This window comes from Periplaneta americana, chromosome 8 (assembly GCF_040183065.1).
Source record: "Periplaneta americana isolate PAMFEO1 chromosome 8, P.americana_PAMFEO1_priV1, whole genome shotgun sequence".
Classification (NCBI taxonomy): domain Eukaryota; kingdom Metazoa; phylum Arthropoda; class Insecta; order Blattodea; family Blattidae; genus Periplaneta; species Periplaneta americana.
The window spans coordinates 1,216,506-1,237,026 of NC_091124.1; the positions used below are offsets into that span (position 1 = coordinate 1,216,506).

At 37.9% G+C, this 20,521-nt stretch overlaps 1 protein-coding gene across 1 annotated transcript in view; it reads right to left on the bottom strand.

The window, feature by feature from the left end:
• The window catches only part of LOC138704411 (uncharacterized), a 60,305-nt gene that overhangs the window by 16,940 nt on the left and 22,844 nt on the right, over positions 1–20,521 (bottom strand). The window contains exons 5-7 of the mRNA XM_069832257.1: positions 13,880–14,018; positions 11,732–11,862; positions 3,590–3,827 (exon numbers count right to left, since the gene is read on the bottom strand). Coding sequence (XP_069688358.1) covers positions 3,590–3,827; positions 11,732–11,862; positions 13,880–14,018 — 508 coding nt within the window. The remainder of the gene's footprint in view (positions 1–3,589; positions 3,828–11,731; positions 11,863–13,879; positions 14,019–20,521) is intronic.

Below are 20,521 nucleotides of genomic sequence, written 5' to 3' on the forward strand. Positions count from 1 at the left end.
GGTATCTCCAGCAATATGTTCAAATGGATATCAGAATTCCTTAGTCAAAGATTCACTGCCACTAAATTCAATAACTCACTTTCTAGTTACAGACATCAAAGCGCTGTCCTCAGCACAACTTTATTCAATATTTATATAAATGACTTACCCTCCCTATTAGAGGAATCAAACATGAAAACAGCTCTATTTGCAGATGATATAGTTTTGTGGACTTCCGGATCTTGCAGACATAGAGACAAAATTCAAAATTCTGCTCTTAAAGCTCTAAATCAACTACATGAATGGAATACATCAAATTTGATGACACTCAATTTAAGCAAAAGTAACTACCAAATATTTTCACTCGGTAAAAAAGAAAGAGAATTCAATATCCAATACAAACACCTTCCTAGGACTTATGAATCCAAATATCTTGGAGTTATTTTCGATAGTAAGTTAACATGGAGCAACCATTTGAAATACATTTCTGAAAAAGCTCGTAAAAGATTCTCCCTTCTAAAAAGACTAGCAGGAAAGAAATGGGGATGCTCTAGGAATACTTTCAACACTACATACAAAATGTTTATACAGCCAGTGCTGACATACTGCGGAGAAATTTTAATTACTTCACCTTTCATAAACGACATAGAATATGTTCAAAACCAAGCTCTCAGACTCATTACTGGTGGAATCAAAACAACTCCAATAGATTCTATGAGATTCCTCACTAATATTAGCAGCATCAAAATGACAATAGAAGAAAAAGCACTGATTCAATATGAAAAACTTATCAGATTACCAGGAAACAATTGGCATTCATACAGTCCTCTCTGTAGATTGAAAACTCAAAAAAGTTTCATATCCATGGTTCAAGAATTAAAACAGTAAATCAACATCCCGAATTTAAAAGAAAACTTACAAATTAAACCAAACCCTTTAACTCTATTAAATATAGAATATAATCTAAATTTAACAGAAGAAATACTGAAATCAGAAGTAAACACTGAAATACTGAAACAATTGTCTTTAGAGACAATTAATATTAGGTACCCTCCACAAAACTGGCTTCATTTATACACCGACGGATCCTTGATCTCCAGACAACAAGGTGTCGGTGCAGGTGTTACGTGCTGTCTCTTCTCACTTTATAGATCTCTTGGGTATGGAACAACAAGTTTTGATGGTGAAATCATTGCAATAAGTGAAAGTCTCAGGAATCGTCTATGCCACATCAATAAATTTAGGAATGCAGTTATATTGTCAGACTCCAAAGCAGCTATTCTATCAATAGTCTCTAAACACACACCTTCATCTCAAACAGCAGAAATAACTAAAATGCTCTCTCAATTAATATCACTCAATAAAAGAATTGTATTCCAATGGATACCATCCCATTGTGGAATCCTGGGAAACGAGAATGCGGATGCTTTAGCAAAGAAGGGCAGCACTGCTACTTACAGACCTGTTACTAAATCTACGTATTACTCTGTGAAGAGATTTATTAAATCTACATACTTAGACTTCAACAAACAAAATTTGATAACTCAATCCCAAGGGAAAAAATGGAACTCTCTGCATCATAATCCACAGTTGATTCCCGATTTACCACGAAAATCATCTGTAGCTGCATTTAGATTGGCTACAGGCCATGATTGTTTGGCCAAACACCTGCATAGAATTGGAATATATCAGTCCCCTAACTGTTCATTGTGCAACTCAAACCAAGAAATGGATTCGGAACACCTCAAAATCTGTGCTTCAGTGGCTGACCATGATAATATCTTTGAAAAATATTGGAGTGCAAGAGGTCAAATGACTTTATTGTCAAACGCCTGGCATTAGAAAACAAGAACAACATTTTAAAGTGGTGTTCTGTTTTCGGAATTCGTACTAATCATTTCACGTGATCAAACTACATTTTTAGGTTAGGTCTCGTGAATCGTAAACTGTTTATTTAAAGCAATGAATTTCATGTTACCAGACAAAATAAATTTTAATATTAGATCATATTAATCCTAATTACCAACATAATATGTGAGAAGTCCAGGAGAAAAATATACTCTTTTATAAATTACTGAATCATGTAGAAAACACCTCGCAACATAAAGATGAGATGTGGTAAATAAGTAAGACATGTAGTTATTGTTAATTATTATTATATTATTATTATTATTTTTATTATTATTATTATTAGGATATTATTTATTTATTGCAAATTATTTCATTACTTTTTTTTTTTTTTTTTGAAGAATAACAATATTTTAATAAACATTTCCCAACAACCAGAACTGTTAATACAATAGTGTTCAAATCTAATAAAACAAACATAAACGAATCGCCGCTCTGTTATGACTCGTACACCCGCAGAGTTGCTCAGGATGGCTTGATCTTGGCTGGGTCTGCCTTCTTCTTGGAGCTCTTCGCTCTCGTCTTGAAGATCGCAGGGTCGAGGTGGTTATACGGCATGTCACACCAGTCCACGCTCTGTGTGAGTGGGTTATTCACATCAGATTGGAGCAGATGCGGTGCGATCAACACGAACATTTGCTCAGCCCACGGTGTTAGGTCCATGGGCGTGAATTTGAACTGCTACTGGGGGAGACCCTGGTGTACCAGCATCATGCGGAAGTACTGCGTGAAGTCTGCAGCCAGGTAGTGCCACTCGAAACTTCATGTCCAGCAGCCAGATCTTGGGGTCCTCTCGTTTTAGATCGGATTCGCACTCGCTCTTGTCCATGTACACCAGACACACCTTTCCGATGCCTTGGCAAGCGTCCAGTTCGAAGATCTTGCACTTGACGCCGAAGTTGGGATATTATTATTTCAGTATGTAGCATTGTGATTTTTCCTTCTTTGGTGATAACTGGTATTAGTTGGCAACACTGAAGAGACAGCCAAATTAGACTTTTAGGAACTGCTCTTACATGATCCTCACTATATCCAGTCACAAAACTAGTAAATGCCAAAAGTCCATAATGCGCATGGATGATAGAAGAAGTGTAAACAAGATTTATTCAAACACTTTCAAAAGAAAAATATGGAGGAAAAGAACAGACAAGAGAAAGAAATGGAAAAGAGGTCACACAAGAAAAACAGAACGAATACAGAAAAAAAGAAAACAAAAAAGGATATACAGAAAAAGAAAAAAGGACAGGTAATAGAAGGCATACCCTGTGTTCAATTTGGAACAGAAAACAAACCTGTGACGACATGAATGTAAAAACAAGTGCTGGAAGCTTTCGTTCAAAACTGAACACAGATTGTTGAAAGGTGGAGAAGAAAATACAATGGATAGAACGAAAAGAAAAACGAATAAGAGAAGAAAACAGAAGAAAAATGAAGACGAATAAAATACATAAAATTAATTATAAAGGGGAAAAGTCAGGAAGGGAAAATAAAATAGACAGGGTATAGAGAGACAGACGTGGAAGGAGAGAACAAGAGAGATGTAAAAGAGAAAGATAAAGAAAGGAGAGAAGGTTAAGGAAGACCAGGAGAAAGAGGCATAACAGAACAAGAAAAAAAACGAAGGAGAATTTAATGAAGTTGTGTACTTACTATTACCTGTAGTGCAGGGCTCCAGGTCTGTTCCTCTGCACCCGACACTCACCTGGTGGCTCTTGAGGTACGCGTAGAACTCAGGGTCGTAGTACAGAAGGCCTTCCGCGAGGTGCTGGAACTTGAGGGTCATCACAATGCCGTCCAGCAGGAAGTTGGTGTGCAGGCGCTTCATGAGGGCGCAGAAGCAGATGTACGCGTGCGCCTCGTCGCCCATCGTGACCAGCAACGGGGAGGCGAGGTCGCTCATGCCTTGGCAGTAGCTCACCGTGGGGTGGTTCAGCGCATACCTGCCACACAAACAGAGAGTTACGCAACGCCCCTGAGAAAGAAACTCCACCTAAATAATCTAACATGCTTATAGAAGTAGTTTCCTTTCTACTTCTGAAAATAGTCCAATTTTGACAAATTTCATCATTTTTTTATTTCCGTGCTAAAAAATGTACAGCTTCATGAGGAATATTTTCCTGAAAATTTTATCTCCATATCTTAATCATAAGTCTACCTTTATATAATATGATAGAAGTTGTGTTAATGCATGAGTTTTATGTGTTACTTACTGGCTTTTAAGGAACCCGGAGGTTCATTGCCACCCTCACATAAGCCCGTCATTGGTCCCTATCCTGAGCAAGATTAATCCATTCTCTATCATCATATCCCACCTCCCTCAAATCCATTTTAATATATGTTTCGGCCTCCCCAAAGGTCTTTTTCCCTCCAGTCTCCCAACTAACACTCTATATGCATTTCTGGATTCGCCCATATGTGCTACATGCCCTGCCCATCTCAAACGTCTGGATTTAATGTTCCTAATTATGTCAGGTGAAGAATACAATGCGTGCAGTTCTGTGTTGTGTAGCTTTCTCCATTCTCCTGTAACTTCATCCCTCTTAGCCCCAAATATTTTCCTAAGCACCTTATTCTCAAACACCCTTAACCTATGTTCCTCTCTCAAAGTGAGAGTCCAAGTTTCATAACCATACAGAACAACAGGTAATATAACTGTTTTATAAATTTTAACTTTCAGATTTTTTGACAGCAGACTGGATGATAAAAGCTTCTCAACCGAATCATAACACGCATTTCCCATGTTTATTCTATGTGAGTTATGTGTTACGAAAACTTTAAATTTAATCATGTATAGTGTGACCTGCCGAAGTGGTGTGCAAGGAAAATGGGCCACAGTCCTGCCATCTATCCGCAACATGCGGAACCCGAATCACGTAAAGTGAAGTGGGTAGGCATTAGATACATACATACGTAATGAAAGCCATCCGACGCATCAAGACGAAAGCTCAAGGGCCAGACAACATTAGCATATTACTCATACAGAAAATACAAGACATAGTAATACCTACAATTGCACACATATTCAATAGTTCAATCACTTCAACTTTCCCTAAAATATGGAAGCAAGCTTTCATTCTTCCTCTTCCAAAAGTCAAAGTTCCCACCGACCCGAATGTCTATAGACCAATCAGTATCCTGCCAGCCATATCAAAAGCACTGGAAAGAATCGTACACAGACAAATTACTAACTACATGAACGAACACAAATTATTCGACGAGTATCAGTCAGGTTTCAGAGCTGGACACAACACAAGCACTGCTCTACTTAAAGTGACCGAAGACATTCGTGAAGCAATCGACTCTAATAAAGTAACAATACTAACACTTCTTGACCTTAGCAAAGCTTTCAACTCTGTAAATTTTGACCTGCTCACCCATAAATTGAGAAATCTGCATTTGTCAGAGACTGCTGTGAGTTGGTTCATATCCTACTTACGGGAAAGACAACAATGTGTTGTATCCGGGAATCGAAGCTCTTCCTGGCTTAACATAACATCAGGTATACCACAGGGGTCGGTACTCGGACCATTGTTGTTCACAATATATGTCAATGATATTACATCTCATGTAAGGCATTGTAACTATCACTTGTATGCTGACGACCTTCAATGCTACATCTCTTCCCGCTTAGATCGAATAAATGATGCTATAGATAAATTGAACGAAGACATTGACTCGATTGTGACATGGACAAAGAAATTCCATCTTAATATCAATCCTGGAAAGACACAAGCAATTATATTAGGACACAAACGGCAAACCGACGCTGTAAAGCACCTCGACATTTCCCCCGTTAAAGTAAGTACAGTGCATATCCCTTTCAGTTCTTCGGTAAAAAATCTTGGCATTCACATGGATAATAATCTCAACTGGGACATGCAAATCATAGAAACCTGCAGAAAGGTACGAGGCCTGTCTAAAAAGTATCCGACCTTAATTTTTCCCGCGTAAAGTTGTGATTCTAAGGCGGCGCCACTGTGCATGGTGGAAGGAGGAACTGTAATGCGCATGCTTGAATTTTTTCACCGCATTCGCTTGTGCCAGTCACTGGCTGGTGGTCGCCAAGTAAGGTGCTGTTCTAGGTGTGTGTCGGATTTAGTTTTCTCGCAAGATGACTGAACGAATTGAGCAAAGATACTGCATCAAATTTTGTCAAAAGCTTGGTGATTCTCAAAGTCAAACAATTCGTAAGATTCAGCAGGTGTTTGGGGAAGATGCGATGGGTGTAACACAAATTAAGGAGTGGTTCAACCGATTCAAAGATGGCCGCACATCAGCAGAGAGTGAGCAGTGTTGTGGCAGGCCCCTAACTGCTCGGAGTGCAGCTGTTGTTGAGATGGTGCGAAATTTGGTGATGGCAGATCGTCGTTTGACCGTGCGGGAGATTGCCGAAGAGGTTGGAGTGAGTAAAGATTCTGCACATGCAATTTTGTGTGATGATTTGAACATGAACCGAGTGGCTGCGAAATTCGTGCCGAAGTTGTTGTCCCGGAACAAAAAGACCTCCGTCGTGACGTTGCACAGGACCTTCTGGACACCGCCAACACTGATCCTGGGTTTCTGAACACCGTGATAACTGGAGATGAGTCATGGGTGTACGGGTACGACCCAGGAACAAAAAGACAGTCGTCGCAATGGAAGCATCCCGAGTCTCCAAGGCCGAAGAAAGCGCGGCAGGTGCGAAGCAAAATCAAGGTGATGCTGACTATTTTCTTTGATGTCCGTGGAATTGTGCATCACGAATACGCACCGGAAGGACAAATGGTGACAAAGGAGTACTATCACGATGTTCTCTGGCGACTCCGTGATGCAGTTCGGCGCAAAAGACCAGACATGTGGACGGCGAACAACTGGCACTTGCATCACGACAACGCCCCCGCACATTCATCCCAATTGATACACACTTTCTTGGCCAAACATGGAATTACAACCGTTCACCAACCTCCCTACTCTCCAGACCTGGCTCCTTGCGACTTCTGGTTGTTTCCAAAATTGAAGACACCACTGAAAGGATCCCATTTTGAGAGTAGAGAAGAGATAATGCGGAATGCGACGACGGAGCTGAACACCATTCCAAAAGAAGACTTCCAGAGGTGTTTCCGGCAGTGGAAGGATCGGTGGGCTAAGTGCGTGCAAGCACAAGGGGCCTACTTTGAAGGGGATTAGGGTCCCAACCCCGTCAGGTATTTGAAATATTTTTTCTGGCTAAAGGTCGGATACTTTTTAGACAGACCTCGTATATTCTATTATCCATGTGCTAAAAAGGATAAATGTTCATCTTCCCTCTTGCTTAAAAAAGTCCCTTGTGCAGACACTTGTATTTCCCTATTTTGACTATGCTGACATTTTACTGACTGACCTTTCCAGCGACAACAAAACGAAACTTCAACGTGCTCATAATTTGTGTGTACGTTTTGTAAGCAATGTTCGTAAATATGATCATATTACTCCATCCCTGGAAGCAATAGGTTGGCTTAAACTAGATAAGAAAAGAAATTTACATTCACTTCTCCTTCTCTTCGAAATCTTGAACTCTTCTATTCCTTCGTACCTGTCGTCTCGCTTCACTTACCTTTCTTCCCACCATAATCTGAACACACGCCCTCGCCATGAAACAATACTAACAATACCATCCCATCGCACCTCCTCATACTCATCCTCTTTCACAATAGCCCTGCCAAGACTCTGGAATTTGTTACCTGTTAGCATCAGGGACTGTCGAAATAAAATTGAATTCAAACGCAAACTTACTAGGCACTTGGTCAGTAATTGAGACTCGTTCAGACATGGTTTCTTGTAAATAGTTCTCTTAATCTATCACGAAATATTTCAATATCCGGTAATTTCATTACTATAGATTTTTGTTATTGTAGGTTTAATTTGTAATTCAGTAAATACAAAAATATTCTTTGTTCTTAACTTCTATGATAAAATGTCTAGCTTTCATTAATTAGATAATCTTGTCGTACTTTAATTTTTATTGTAATTTTAATTGTAAATTTAATGTTAATTGTAATTTTATTGTTCATATTATAATTTTAATCCCCTGGTAGAGGGGCAGAGAAGGCCTGATGGCCTTATCTCTACCAGGTTAAATAAATAAATACTAAATTACTAAATACATACAAATTTAATTGTCTCAAAAAAGAATTTTTTAAAGTTTTCAATCACAAATATTAATTTAGTTCTCAGTGGTTAAAGCTAGAGTGATGAAACTTGGCATATTTATTCATTAATATCTCTGTTGTGAAATTGAGCATTTGATTGGCTGTATTCAGTATAGTTTTATTGACTGAATAACTTTATGATATCTTTACTATGTTAACTTTTGCAAGTAAAGATATCATAAAGTTATTCAGTGATTATAAGTGTTAAAAGAATGTACCGAACAATGAACAATAGTTTTATTGCTAGACAATTATACGTAAAGCAGTATTATCTTTTTATTAATGTTTGAATATTGTCAGACTCCAAAGCAGCTATTCTATCAATAGTCTCTAAACACACACCTTCATCTCAAACAGCAGAAATAACTAAAATGCTCTCTCAATTAATATCACTCAATAAAAGAATTGTATTCCAATGGATACCATCCCATTGTGGAATCCTGGGAAACGAGAATGCGGATGCTTTAGCAAAGAAGGGCAGCACTGCTACTTACAGACCTGTTACTAAATCTACGTATTACTCTGTGAAGAGATTTATTAAATCTACATACTTAGACTTCAACAAACAAAATTTGATAACACAATCCCAAGGGAAAAAATGGAACTCTCTGCATCATAATCCACAGTTAATTCCCGATTTACCACGAAAATCGTCTGTAGCTGCATTTAGATTGGCAACAGGCCATGATTGTTTGGCCAAACACCTGCATAGAATTGGAATATATCAGTCCCCTAACTGTCCATTGTGCAACTCAAACCAAGAAATGGATTCGGAACACCTCAAAAATCTGTGCTTTAGTGGCTGGTCATGATAATATCTTTGAAAAATATTGGAGTGCAAGAGGTCAAATGACTTTATTGTCAAACGCCTGGCATTAGAAAACAACAACAACATATTGAATAAATTATATATTTTTTTTTGCAAATGAACAAATTAGAGTAGGGCATTACTAATGCTCCATTGCACAACATGCAGTGTTACCTTTAAGACATTTCAACTCTCTAGCTAAAAAATTTTGGAATTTAGAAATTTCAGTAGCACACCACCTTAAATGCTACGGCCACTGATAGTCTATTGCATTCATCCATACATTCTCACTACAGGAAGTACAACAGTCCACATGAAAGATACTCAAAATATATTGTAGGGTCAGTACTGTAACTATCAACCAATAATCTAATGTTTTGGGATAAACAGGGAATACAGGAAATAGTTTTTTTGTTCCCCATTTTCAATTCCATTCAGACAAAAGCTGTGTTACAAAATTTTTAGGGCAAACGAGATGTGTAATAGGAATGACGATCACTTGTATGAAATATGACAACATAGATCTCAGTAGAAAAGCAGATAAGAGTGAATTTTAGTAACACATTAAGAACAGTTATTAAACCATTTCATAGCAATTGCCTGCATTTATGTACAGCAATGGCAAAGGAAGTGCTTTCAATAGAACAGGAGTAGCGATTCTGTAATAGAAGACACCGACCATGTTCATGCCTAGCTTTGTTCTATCTTGCCTGCATTCTTTTTTAGTGCATTGACTTTAGTTTGTTTTTCTACATAATAAAATGCATAATTATACAGAGCGTTCGCTTACAGGTGGGGCCAGGAAAGCGGTACATGCTGATACGTGCCGCTTTGTGCGCACAGTTGTTGAGACACGCTAGACAATCAAGGTCGACAAGTTATCAGTTGTGAGCCAGCTGTTGCAGTGTTAACACGTACAGTGCAGTTTCTTGACACAGTTGCTTAAATATTCAGCGTGTGTGTGTATTTTTTTTTATTTTTTTTTTATTGGGTTATTTTACGACGCTGTATCAACATCTAGGTTATTTAGCGTCTGAATGAAATGAAGGTGATAATGCCGGTGAAATGAGTCCGGGGTCCAGCACCGAAAGTTATCCAGCATTTACTCGTATTGGGTTGACGGAAAACCCCGGAAAAAACCTCAACCAGGTAACTTGCCCTGACCGGGATTCGAACCCGGGCCACCTGGTTTCGCAGCCAGACGCGCTGACCGTTACTCCACAGGTGTTGACGGTGTGTGTGTAAAATTTGTTAACAATGCAAAATGCAAAATTCACGCTTGAACAGAGAGTTTTTATGTATGAAGCACGTGTAAGAACAGAGTCATGTAGAGAGGTGCGTGGGCAATTTGAAGTAAAATATCCGGGTACTTCAATTTCGGGTAGAGAAACTGTTAGACGTCTTGTTAACAAATTAAGGAGAACAGGGTCGCTAAATGCTACAATTTCTAAGCGAAAACGAAGAGTATTGATGGAAGAAAAAATTGATGAAATCAGTGCATCATTTAGACGCTCTCCTAATAAATCTCTAAGACGTGTTTCACAGGAAGTTAAGTGTTTCAAAAACATCAGTCTTTACTGCTGCTAAACTTTTAAAATTAAAACCCTACCGAGTGAGTATCGTGCATGAATTACGGCCTAGAGACGATGAAAACTGAGTTCAGTTTTGTAAATGGATTTTACAAAGTATTTGGACGGTATTGTGGATCCTCATTTAATAATTTTTTCTGATGACGCGTGGTTTCATTTACGAGGTGATGTTGCCTCACACAACAATAGGTATTGGAGTACAGAGAATCCCCATTTAATTCATGAGGTTCCATTGCATGACGAAAAGACTGGCGTTTGGTGTGCTGTTACGGTGAAGCAAATTATTGGGTCCATTTTCTTTCAGGATACAGTAAATGCACAAAGATGATATCGCACTCTAATGCTCGCGCCATTTTTCCAAATGCTATCAGATGATGAGAAACTCAATGGGTATTTCCAACAACATTCAGCAACAGCCCATACAGCCCATGAATCCATGAACGAAATGTGACTTTTTGGAAAAAGGATTATTTCTGAGGACTTATGGCCGCCACGTTCCCCCGACCTTATAGTGTGCGATTTTTATTTTTGGGGAACTCTAAAAAATAATAGCTATAGGAATAATCCTTACAGCATAGATGAATTGAAGAAGAACTTATTCGTGTGAATGCTAATTTTATTAAAAGATGCCAGAAATGTGCGGAATCACATGGACATCACTTCCAACACCGCGTATAACAAGATGAGTACTATGTAGAAAAATTCTCGTGTGAATGCTATTAGTATAGAAAGCGGAAGCTTACGGATAGATGATTCCTGCAAGCGACACCGCAGGCAGGCCACTTTCCTGGCCCCAATCATAGGTGAATGCTCTGTACAGTTAACTAATATATGGAAATCATTTCTTTATTAGGCCTAAGTGTATATTTATTCAGTATGAATTACTGGTTACAAAGACTTAAATAAATATCATTGCTGAGCTTACTCCTTTATTGTGTGTAGCATAAGCATACTGATTATGCAATTATTTATTAACTCCATTTAACTCGGCATAAAGGCACCCACTAAACCACATCTTGAAATGTATTCCCACCAGTATGGCTTGTTCTCTTGAGTTCAGAGGTTTGCTGCGAATTTTGTGACAATCATGTATAGAAATGTGGACTGTGACCCAGATGTGTAATTCGAAACGAATTCTCAGGAACAAAGAAGGAAGAAAACAGAGGGAAGCAAGACTGTTAGCATGCGATGAGCCCTTAGACTAACGTGAAGCTACCGTAACTTAATCACAAGGTTAGTAAGTAGTAAGAGAAATAACTGACAAGAAGCAAAATGCTTACGTTGTTAGTATATTAAAAAGGGAGGCTATGTTTTGATTATCGTCACTACCAGCATAAAATTTGTGATGGCGGTCAGTTCTGAGCACGTCCTTGCGAACCATGCTGGTGACGTAGGCCAGGTCACCCGTCACCTGCAACAACAAACAACACGCTGCATACTTCTAGTTACAGCTACAATATATATTTAATTGAAAAGAGGATAATGGAGAACTCTACTATCCAGACAGCTAAACTGACACTAGCTACAATTGATCTCTGATGTTTGCCGTCACGTGATTGTCAAATATATCATTAATTTAGACTTCGGATTTTAGGTAAAAACCTATTTTAATCCTCAAAAAAAAACTTGCACGTACATGTTACATACAAAACTATGCCTAAAATTGGTATTTTAATAGCACATAAAAATGCTTATTTTGACCTATTAAGTATGTATCATTTCAATGTATTTTACTTTATTTTTTTTTCTATTATGGTATTATTTTCATGATGTTTAGTGTCGATTTATTGTGTTATTATCATTATTTTTTTTGTAATATGTTAGTATTCTGTTCTTTAACTTTTTGTTAAATTTTTCACTGATTGTATACTTTGTGACCTGGTAGAGTGTAAGAGAAGGCCCTATGGCCTTAACTCTGCCAGTATAAATCAGTGGCGTATACTGGTTAAAGGGTTTGGGCTACCGCTGACCCTGTTATTACACAAAATATATCTAACAATTACTTTAATTTTAATTACTATGGTAAAACTAATAATACAAAATTATTACATTATGTTTTTTTTTTATTTTAGTAGGTTATTTTACGACGCTTTATCAACATCTTTGGTTATTTAGCGTCTGAATGAGATGAAGGTGATAATGCCAGTGAAATGAGTCCCCGGTCCAACACCGAAAGTTACCCAGCATTTGCTCATATTGGGTTGAGGGAAAACCCCGGAAAAAACCTCAATCAGGTAACTTGCCCCGACCAGGAATCGAACCCGGGCCACCTGGTTTCGCGGCCAGACGCGCTGACCGCTACTCCACAGGTGTGGACTACATTATGTTATATTATAAACTTTTTCTTTTGTAATTTCCTTGGGCTACCGCCGGTAGCCCGCAAAATATGCCCCTGGTATAAATAAAGAATTATTATTATTATTATTATTATTATTATTATTATTATTATTATGTTTTATCTCTAATAGGTCAAAACAGCCATTCTTATTTTAAAAATTTGTAATTTTAATTTCCAAATGTGTTGCTGGTTTTGTTGGAAATAAAGTACGGGATAAACTGGAGCAAGTTCTGCAGAGAAATGTAGGACTGAAGGACCTGCGTACTGTTCAGATATCCTAGCAGGGAAGAACACGGATTTACAATGCAACATTCCTGTGCAACTAATGTCAAAATTGAAATAGGCTCCAGTTACTTCAGTGGATGTGGAGCGTTCATTTTCAGCATACAAATTTGTGTTGAGTAACAGATGGCATTGCTTTTCAGTTGAAAATTTAGAAAAAAGTATTAGTAATTTATTGTGGAGCTAATTATGGACATTAACGGACAAGGCTTGGTAAAAATTGATTATATCTAACTTGTTTGTATACTGAATTTATGTCTAAAACATATTTTTCACATTTAATTGTTCAGTTTACGTATAGGGCTAACTGGTTAGATATTTGTTTGTATCAAGAGACGACAGTACGTTAGAGTTTGTAATTGTACTACTGCAGTAGTATTACTGTACCAGTCAGGAAAGCTAGTTTCGTATCTGTTGAATAGGAGCATGGTTTGCTTCTCGCCCAAGAGCTCTCAGTAGAAGATGTGCTGCTCTTACAGTGATGGTACACATTTGTTCATTTCTCAGAAGATATTTTTAGGACCCATATTTGTAGAACTTTTTATATTGTTTTGATGCATATTACCTCCTCTCTAAATATTGGAACCTTTTTCAGAACACCCTGTATAAGAGAGGGAGTCTGCTCTACATCAATGGAAAAGTCCTGGTACATTTCTGCTGAACAGTGTTAATATTATTAAAAGATTTAACATAGTGTACATCGTTAAACTTTGTTATTTTATAAAAGGAAATAAAATATTATATCCTGGTGTAGTGAATGAACTGAACACAACAGTCATAATGCCTTACAGCACCAACTTGTCCTCACCTGTCCATTCTTCACCATCTCCTTCCAGCAGTCTCGCAGTGCCTGGTATTCATAAGCTTTCTTTTTCATGTAATCCATTCTTTCCTTCCCCGACATTCCGTCTGGATACACGTTCAAAATGTGCTTCCACACAACTTTCCTACAACAAGTTATAAAAAAAAAACGTTTATAAAATCATGTGAATCAAAATCTCACGAAATACAAACATCCAAATAATTTCATATGCAGATGACCAAATCGTAAGAGCAGATTCAGAAAATACATTACAAAAATCTATATATAAATTCCAATTAATTACAGCAAAATATGGATCAGTAGAACTTGGTTATAACGACATCCAAGGGACCTTGAAAATTATGCTGTTATAAACGAGTGTCGTAGTAACCGAAATTCATATTGTAACGTTTTATACTAGACAACAATGTAATTTTATTATCTCAACAATAACTCTTCACACTCTATAATTTAATTTCACTCCCATCAACAATGGGATTTGCTCTCCACACAGTAACACAGTATTCGTTAGTGCACTCCACTGACGACAATGACAATTTACTTGGACTATTACGAACAACAATGAACTGTTAATCCTAACTAATACTCACAAAGCACTATTTACAACACAGAACTGTCAGTTCTCAGTTCACAGCTCGTTTGTCTTGGCTAGTTCTTCTAGCTCAGTCACTCGCGTTCACAGAATCTCGAACCCCAGACCTTCAGAGACGATCCGCTGCACTTCGAACTCAGGTCCCCCAACTGCGGTCCACTGCACTCGAACTCCGGGCTTCAGGCTCCACTGTTACGGACACAACTCAAGTCGCGCTCTGGTCTCGAAGCTGGCTTCACTGCTACACAAGACTGGCTGGCTTACTGACTGACTGACTAAAAACAGCTCAAGTTCACTCGCGTTTCTTCTTTTATAACTAAACCATAGTTACGAGAAATTTCTACGGTTGTCCAGAGATAGCTCTCTCGAATTATCTAGATATCTCCAAGCGTCACTCGAACGATCCAGACCCCTCTCCTCTCTTCCGCGGTCGCTCTTTCCCCACTCCACTCTACTCCCTAAGCCACAGGAAGCAGATGCGCGCGCAACCTCTGCGCCGGCCGACCTTGCACTTCCTTCTGCTGGTCGTGAGTTCGAATCTCACGTCGCTGTCACAATATTATCAGTCTAGTGAGGTGGAAAATGAAAAATAATAAACATAATTAGGCTTATTTTAGATTTATGTATTCACTTTTAAGCATACCATGAACGCAATAAAATACACGTACAATTATAAATACAGTATTCTGTATTAAAACAGTTTGTTCATTACTCACCAAACTTCTTTACTGAGGAGTGAAGTAATCAGTCATTTTACTCTGTTGTCTCCTACTTGCCCAATACACAATTTCTAAATTAAATTCTATGTTCATTATTTCAGTTGCAATTTCACTGCTCCTTCTCCTAGCTTCATAGAAATGTTCACAATTCTAATGGCTTCTAAAGCGTCACTCACTTCTTTCAGTGGCCATACTGCGTAGTGAAAACTTCCTGTCGAAACTGACCGCATGCAGGTACCATTAATACCGCATGAATTCGGGCAGGATGGGGAATCTGCCTGCATTCCAGAGGTCTATGATAGAAGGGAACAGTAAAGGATTTGCTAGATTTCAGCAAAATATTTGTTAAAATACTTTGGTTCTTAGAAAATTGTATACCAAACTGAGGTTGAAAATGACGTTATATGCGAGGTAGACGCATATGCGTTTGTCGTATTAAGCAAGGTAAAAAAGCATATGTCTTATGGGGAATTAGTTGGGACCACAGAATATTTGACATTATAGGTGAGGTGTCACACAAAACGAGGTCGCTATAACCAAGTTCTACTATAAATATTTCCAGTAAGAAAACTAAGATTATGGCCTTCAAAGGAAGAGATCCAACCAGAAACAAAATATCAACAAATAGGAAGCAATATAGTAGAGCATAATGCATTTAACCAATATCATCAGAAAGAAATGGATATTACCGTCAATACCATAAAATTTATTAAACTAAAATAATGGTAAGTAACAGCACAGTCTAGTATATACAGTCACGAAGCTCAATACATAGTAAATATGCATCCATAGATAGTTGCTAACCACTAGGATCGCTACTAATGTCTCATTACAGAAATTTGCGAAATAGAATCTCCACAGTCTATTGTTCCTAGTACCCTCACCAACTCGAGCTTCATGTCTGTATATACTAGACTGTGGTAACAGTAAGTGCACTGTAATGGGTTTATTTCAGTGTAGTTTTATCAAATACCTTACTACGATAATACCGGACAGCTGTATACTAGCAGCATTGGCGTGAGTGCGAAAAATCGCAGACCTGACATCTAGCGCAGAGGGATGGAATTACGTCCACATATACAAATATTAACATAGCGAGATTAGGACTATTATTTAAAACGTGAGTTACTAATGTGGAATAATATATGAAAGACTTAAGAAATGTTGAATAATATTGTGACAGCGACGTGAGATTCGAACTCACGACCAGCGTCCCGCAAGAGAGAAGATCGCGCGGAGCACTTTGGGATGGCGCGCGGCGGAGAGGGGAAAGGGCCAACGCGGCGAGAGAGTGGAGAGAGAGTGCGCGCGCATCTGGTGCTGGTAGAGAGGAGAGGGCTCTGGATTTTTCTGGAGTGCCATCTCTAGAGACGCGTGGAACTTTCGAGGCTACGTCGCTGTGGTTATAAATTAAGGACGCGAAGGAACGACAGCAGTTTTTCAGTTATTCAGTCAGTGAGTAAGCCAGAACAAGCAAGCCTTGTGTACCGGAGTTCGACTCGAGTGTGCGTCCGCAACTGTATCAGCATCCGAAGGCCTGAGTTCGAGTGCAGTGGACCGCAGTTGGAGGGACCCGAGTTCGAGTACAGTGAACTGTCTCTGAAGGTCTGTGGTTCGAGATACTGTGAACTCAAGTGACTGAGATAGAAGAACTGTGAACTGAGAACTGATCGTTCTGATTTGTAAATAGTGCTTTGTAAATATTAGTTAAGATTAACAGTTCATTGTTGTTCGTAATAGTCCAAGTAAATTGTCATTGTCGTCGGTGGAGTGCTATAACGAATACTGTGTTGAGTGAAAATCCAATTGTTGACGAGGGCGTTTAAGGTGAATTGTAGAAAGGAATTATTGTTGGAAGAATAAAATCCTATTGTTGTTACTAATAAAACGTCACAATATTTAATGTAAAATTATTATCTTATATCAAAGCTGCATATTATGAGAAATACTTTCCGTAATTAATTGTTACATATTTTTTCTTTGGTTTACCGAGACAAAATCAATGTGATATTAGGAATAAATTTACAGTAATGTTTTATATACGCATTGCTGACAACTGCAAAGATAAAATTGATAGTAATCTGATGCTTGTAGTAATTAGTAAAGGCATTTGGACAACAATAAAACTTAATTTGATAAAATCTTAAAATCCAATACATTTTAATTTCTATTCATTTATTAGGTCTAAATAAAAAAGCTAATTTGTATTTTTCTATCAACACAAAGACGAAGAAATTAGGCCTAATAACGAATGTTGTTGACTCACGTTTTATGAACTGTCGGAAATCTAAAGTACGATTTGGAGCAATTTGTAATGCTGCAATTGTCACAATTATAAACAGCACACATACACCCTGACATTTTAACACAGCACTAATTAATAAAACTATTAACTAGCCCAGCAACAATATTCATTGCAGTTGATTACAGCTTGTTTCGCGAGTATCTCCACACCGGCAGGCAGGTAGCAGCACCAGCATCGTTCGCATGTAAAACTGCTAGCTGTCCCGTATTATTATAGTAAGGTATTTGGTTTTATGCTATGAAGAATGGTTTCCATAGTAACAAGTTTCTTTGACTGCTTCCATGGTCTGTTAGTCATCATGCTGGCTTCTAGATCAGGAGGTCCCGGGTTCGATTCCTGAGCTCGGCTCTCAGTAAATTTTTCTTAAAGAAGAATTCCCTAGGTGTCTAGAGTCTGGAAATTTGTATGAATGTGAGTGTGATTGTGAGTGTGCCGGGTTAATATTAATTAACCAATCATCACAAATATAAAAATACATCAGGACTGTCGCTGGGCAGTAACCTGAACACACGTTTCAGCGTCACATTGTTGACAAGTAACTCCATCTGTTAGCACAACCATAAAGCATCTAATAGATGCTATAGAGTTACCAACAACGAACGAAAAAAAAAAAAAGTTTCTGCGTGGGAATTGTAACTTTAAAGGCCTAACAACAATAGCTGTAAATACAACAAAAAACACGATCGTGCAAAAAACTATTTCTTTACTTCTTCTTTAACACAAAAACATGGATTAAATGACAGTTGGTGGAATAGAGAGAGGAGAATGAAACATATATCAAGGAATAAGATAAGGAGTGGGGCAGATGGTCAAGAAAAAAATTACGATGACAGCACTGCTGAAAACGATAATTACAATAGATTGTTATTCAACATCCGTCCTTTCTCGCTGTTGTTACAATTACACAGCATTATGGACCCAGTGGACTAGCACACCGGCTTGAACATGCTTGACGCTGTGTTGCAACGTATCACTCACACCGCAGCAGTGTCAGTCTTCCTGTTATCAGTGATGAATGGCTCACGGACTTGGGGGTTATGAAACTGTGAATTGTGCTCAACACATTTCGCCTTCAGTCTAAAATCATGTGTTGCAGTCTAAATGAAAATGTGAGTCAGCGAGTGAAGACGAATTCATACTTTATAACTCAACTACCAACAGCAGTGAAGAGGGTGAATCATCATCATCATCATGATTATTTCTTAAAATTCATTACACTGGTGTTTTCCGATAAGTCTACTATAATACTTGATCAATTAAATACGTATTTCCGTCTAATGACTTATCTAAGTTTTACAAAACAAATATTATAACATATAATAATTTGTTATTGTATTCTATAACATATGAAGAGTCCACTACAAGAATGATGGATGTCATCTGGAATACATTTTGCAGGAGAAGCGATTGAAAGTTTGAAATGCTTAGCGCTCAAAGCTTAACTGTGATTTTCCGATCATTACTGGACAATGACTATCAGTGTTAATGCCATATAACTCTGTATGTACATTCTATATGTCTTAAGCTATGCATTGACAGTCTTGGTTCATTTTCGACAAGAAAGTGACATCCATCATTCTTGCAGTGGACTCTTCATATGCGAATGTTTTCGCCAATTGGCATCTTCAGGCATAATTTACAATATCTAAATGTTTGTATATATTGTATATTTGGTTACAATAATGTTCAGCAAATACGTTGTAACCATTGTTTTAATATGTTCCATTTAAAATTATTGTTTGATTTCTTCTTCTTCTGCCCGACAAGCGTTAGGCCACAAGGCCTAAAATTTTCACGCCATCTCTTAGGAGGACGACCCACAGATCTTTGGCCATGTGGTACATATTCATAAATTGTCTTTGGGAGTCTACTATTACTCATTCTTTCCAAATGATGTTTCCAATTAGACTGATATTGAACAATGTAATCTAAAACTGGTTGAGTTTTTAGTTCCTTTAAAATTTCACAATTTCTTTTCAGATCCCATTTAGTATAGCCCGCTGTTCTTCGCATGAATCACATTTCACAAGCCATTATTCTGCTTTTATCTGCTTTCCTCAGTGTCCATGCTTCGCTGCGATAGCTAAGCATTGCTGTTTGATTTCATTGTTAATTATTCACATGTATTTGCCAGACATTATTGTAACCAACAATATTATGTTATGTTATTATGTTTCTCGTTAAGTTTAAGAGAAAAATAACTAACACAGAAAGAGCAGAAGAATTGAAAAAAAACTAGTCTTAGAAAAAATTATACAGGGTGTTTCTAAATTAGACCGACAAACTTTTGGACTGGATAGATAACTTTCTTTCAAACACTTTTCATTAAGGAACCCATGGGCTCGGACACTTCGTTTCAGTGCAAGAGGGGTTTAATCCTACCACCCGGTTTGTTTACTCCATCAGTGCAGTATTATTTTTCGACCTGGTTTATTTCCTGAGCTTGGTATCATGCATTAACCCAATTTGATTACCACCTATGGTTTATGAAACCCCTGTTGACTCTGAAGAAAATCTTGCAACATACATTGTCTGGGCAGTAGCTGAAATCAGGGAAATGCCTGGCATCTTCAAAAGGGTACGACAAAGTATGGCACGTCAATGCAATGCTTGTCTGGAAGTCAATGGACGTGTGTTCCAGCACTTGTATGATGAAACAGTAAAGCAATGGAGCCAGCCTTCAAATTTAACACTGAAGTGAATGTTTTTCCTTTACATTCGCTTTGTTTTGTTTGTGTTCTTCTGTATGCTTTACAATGCTCCTCCATACATTCTTAAGTTAGATGCCATGGAACTACTCTGCAGTACATATAAGGATCACCTTCAAATTTATACAGATGGATCTCTAAATCCTAACAATGGGACATCAGGAGCAGGGCGTTATATTCCAAAATATCAAGAAAGTTATTTCACACCATGTTCATCCTCCTCCAGTCTTCACGCTGAATTGCTAGCTATTGATGCTGCTCTTCAGTGTGTTACTCAAATTTCTGAAAAATCTATTTGCATAC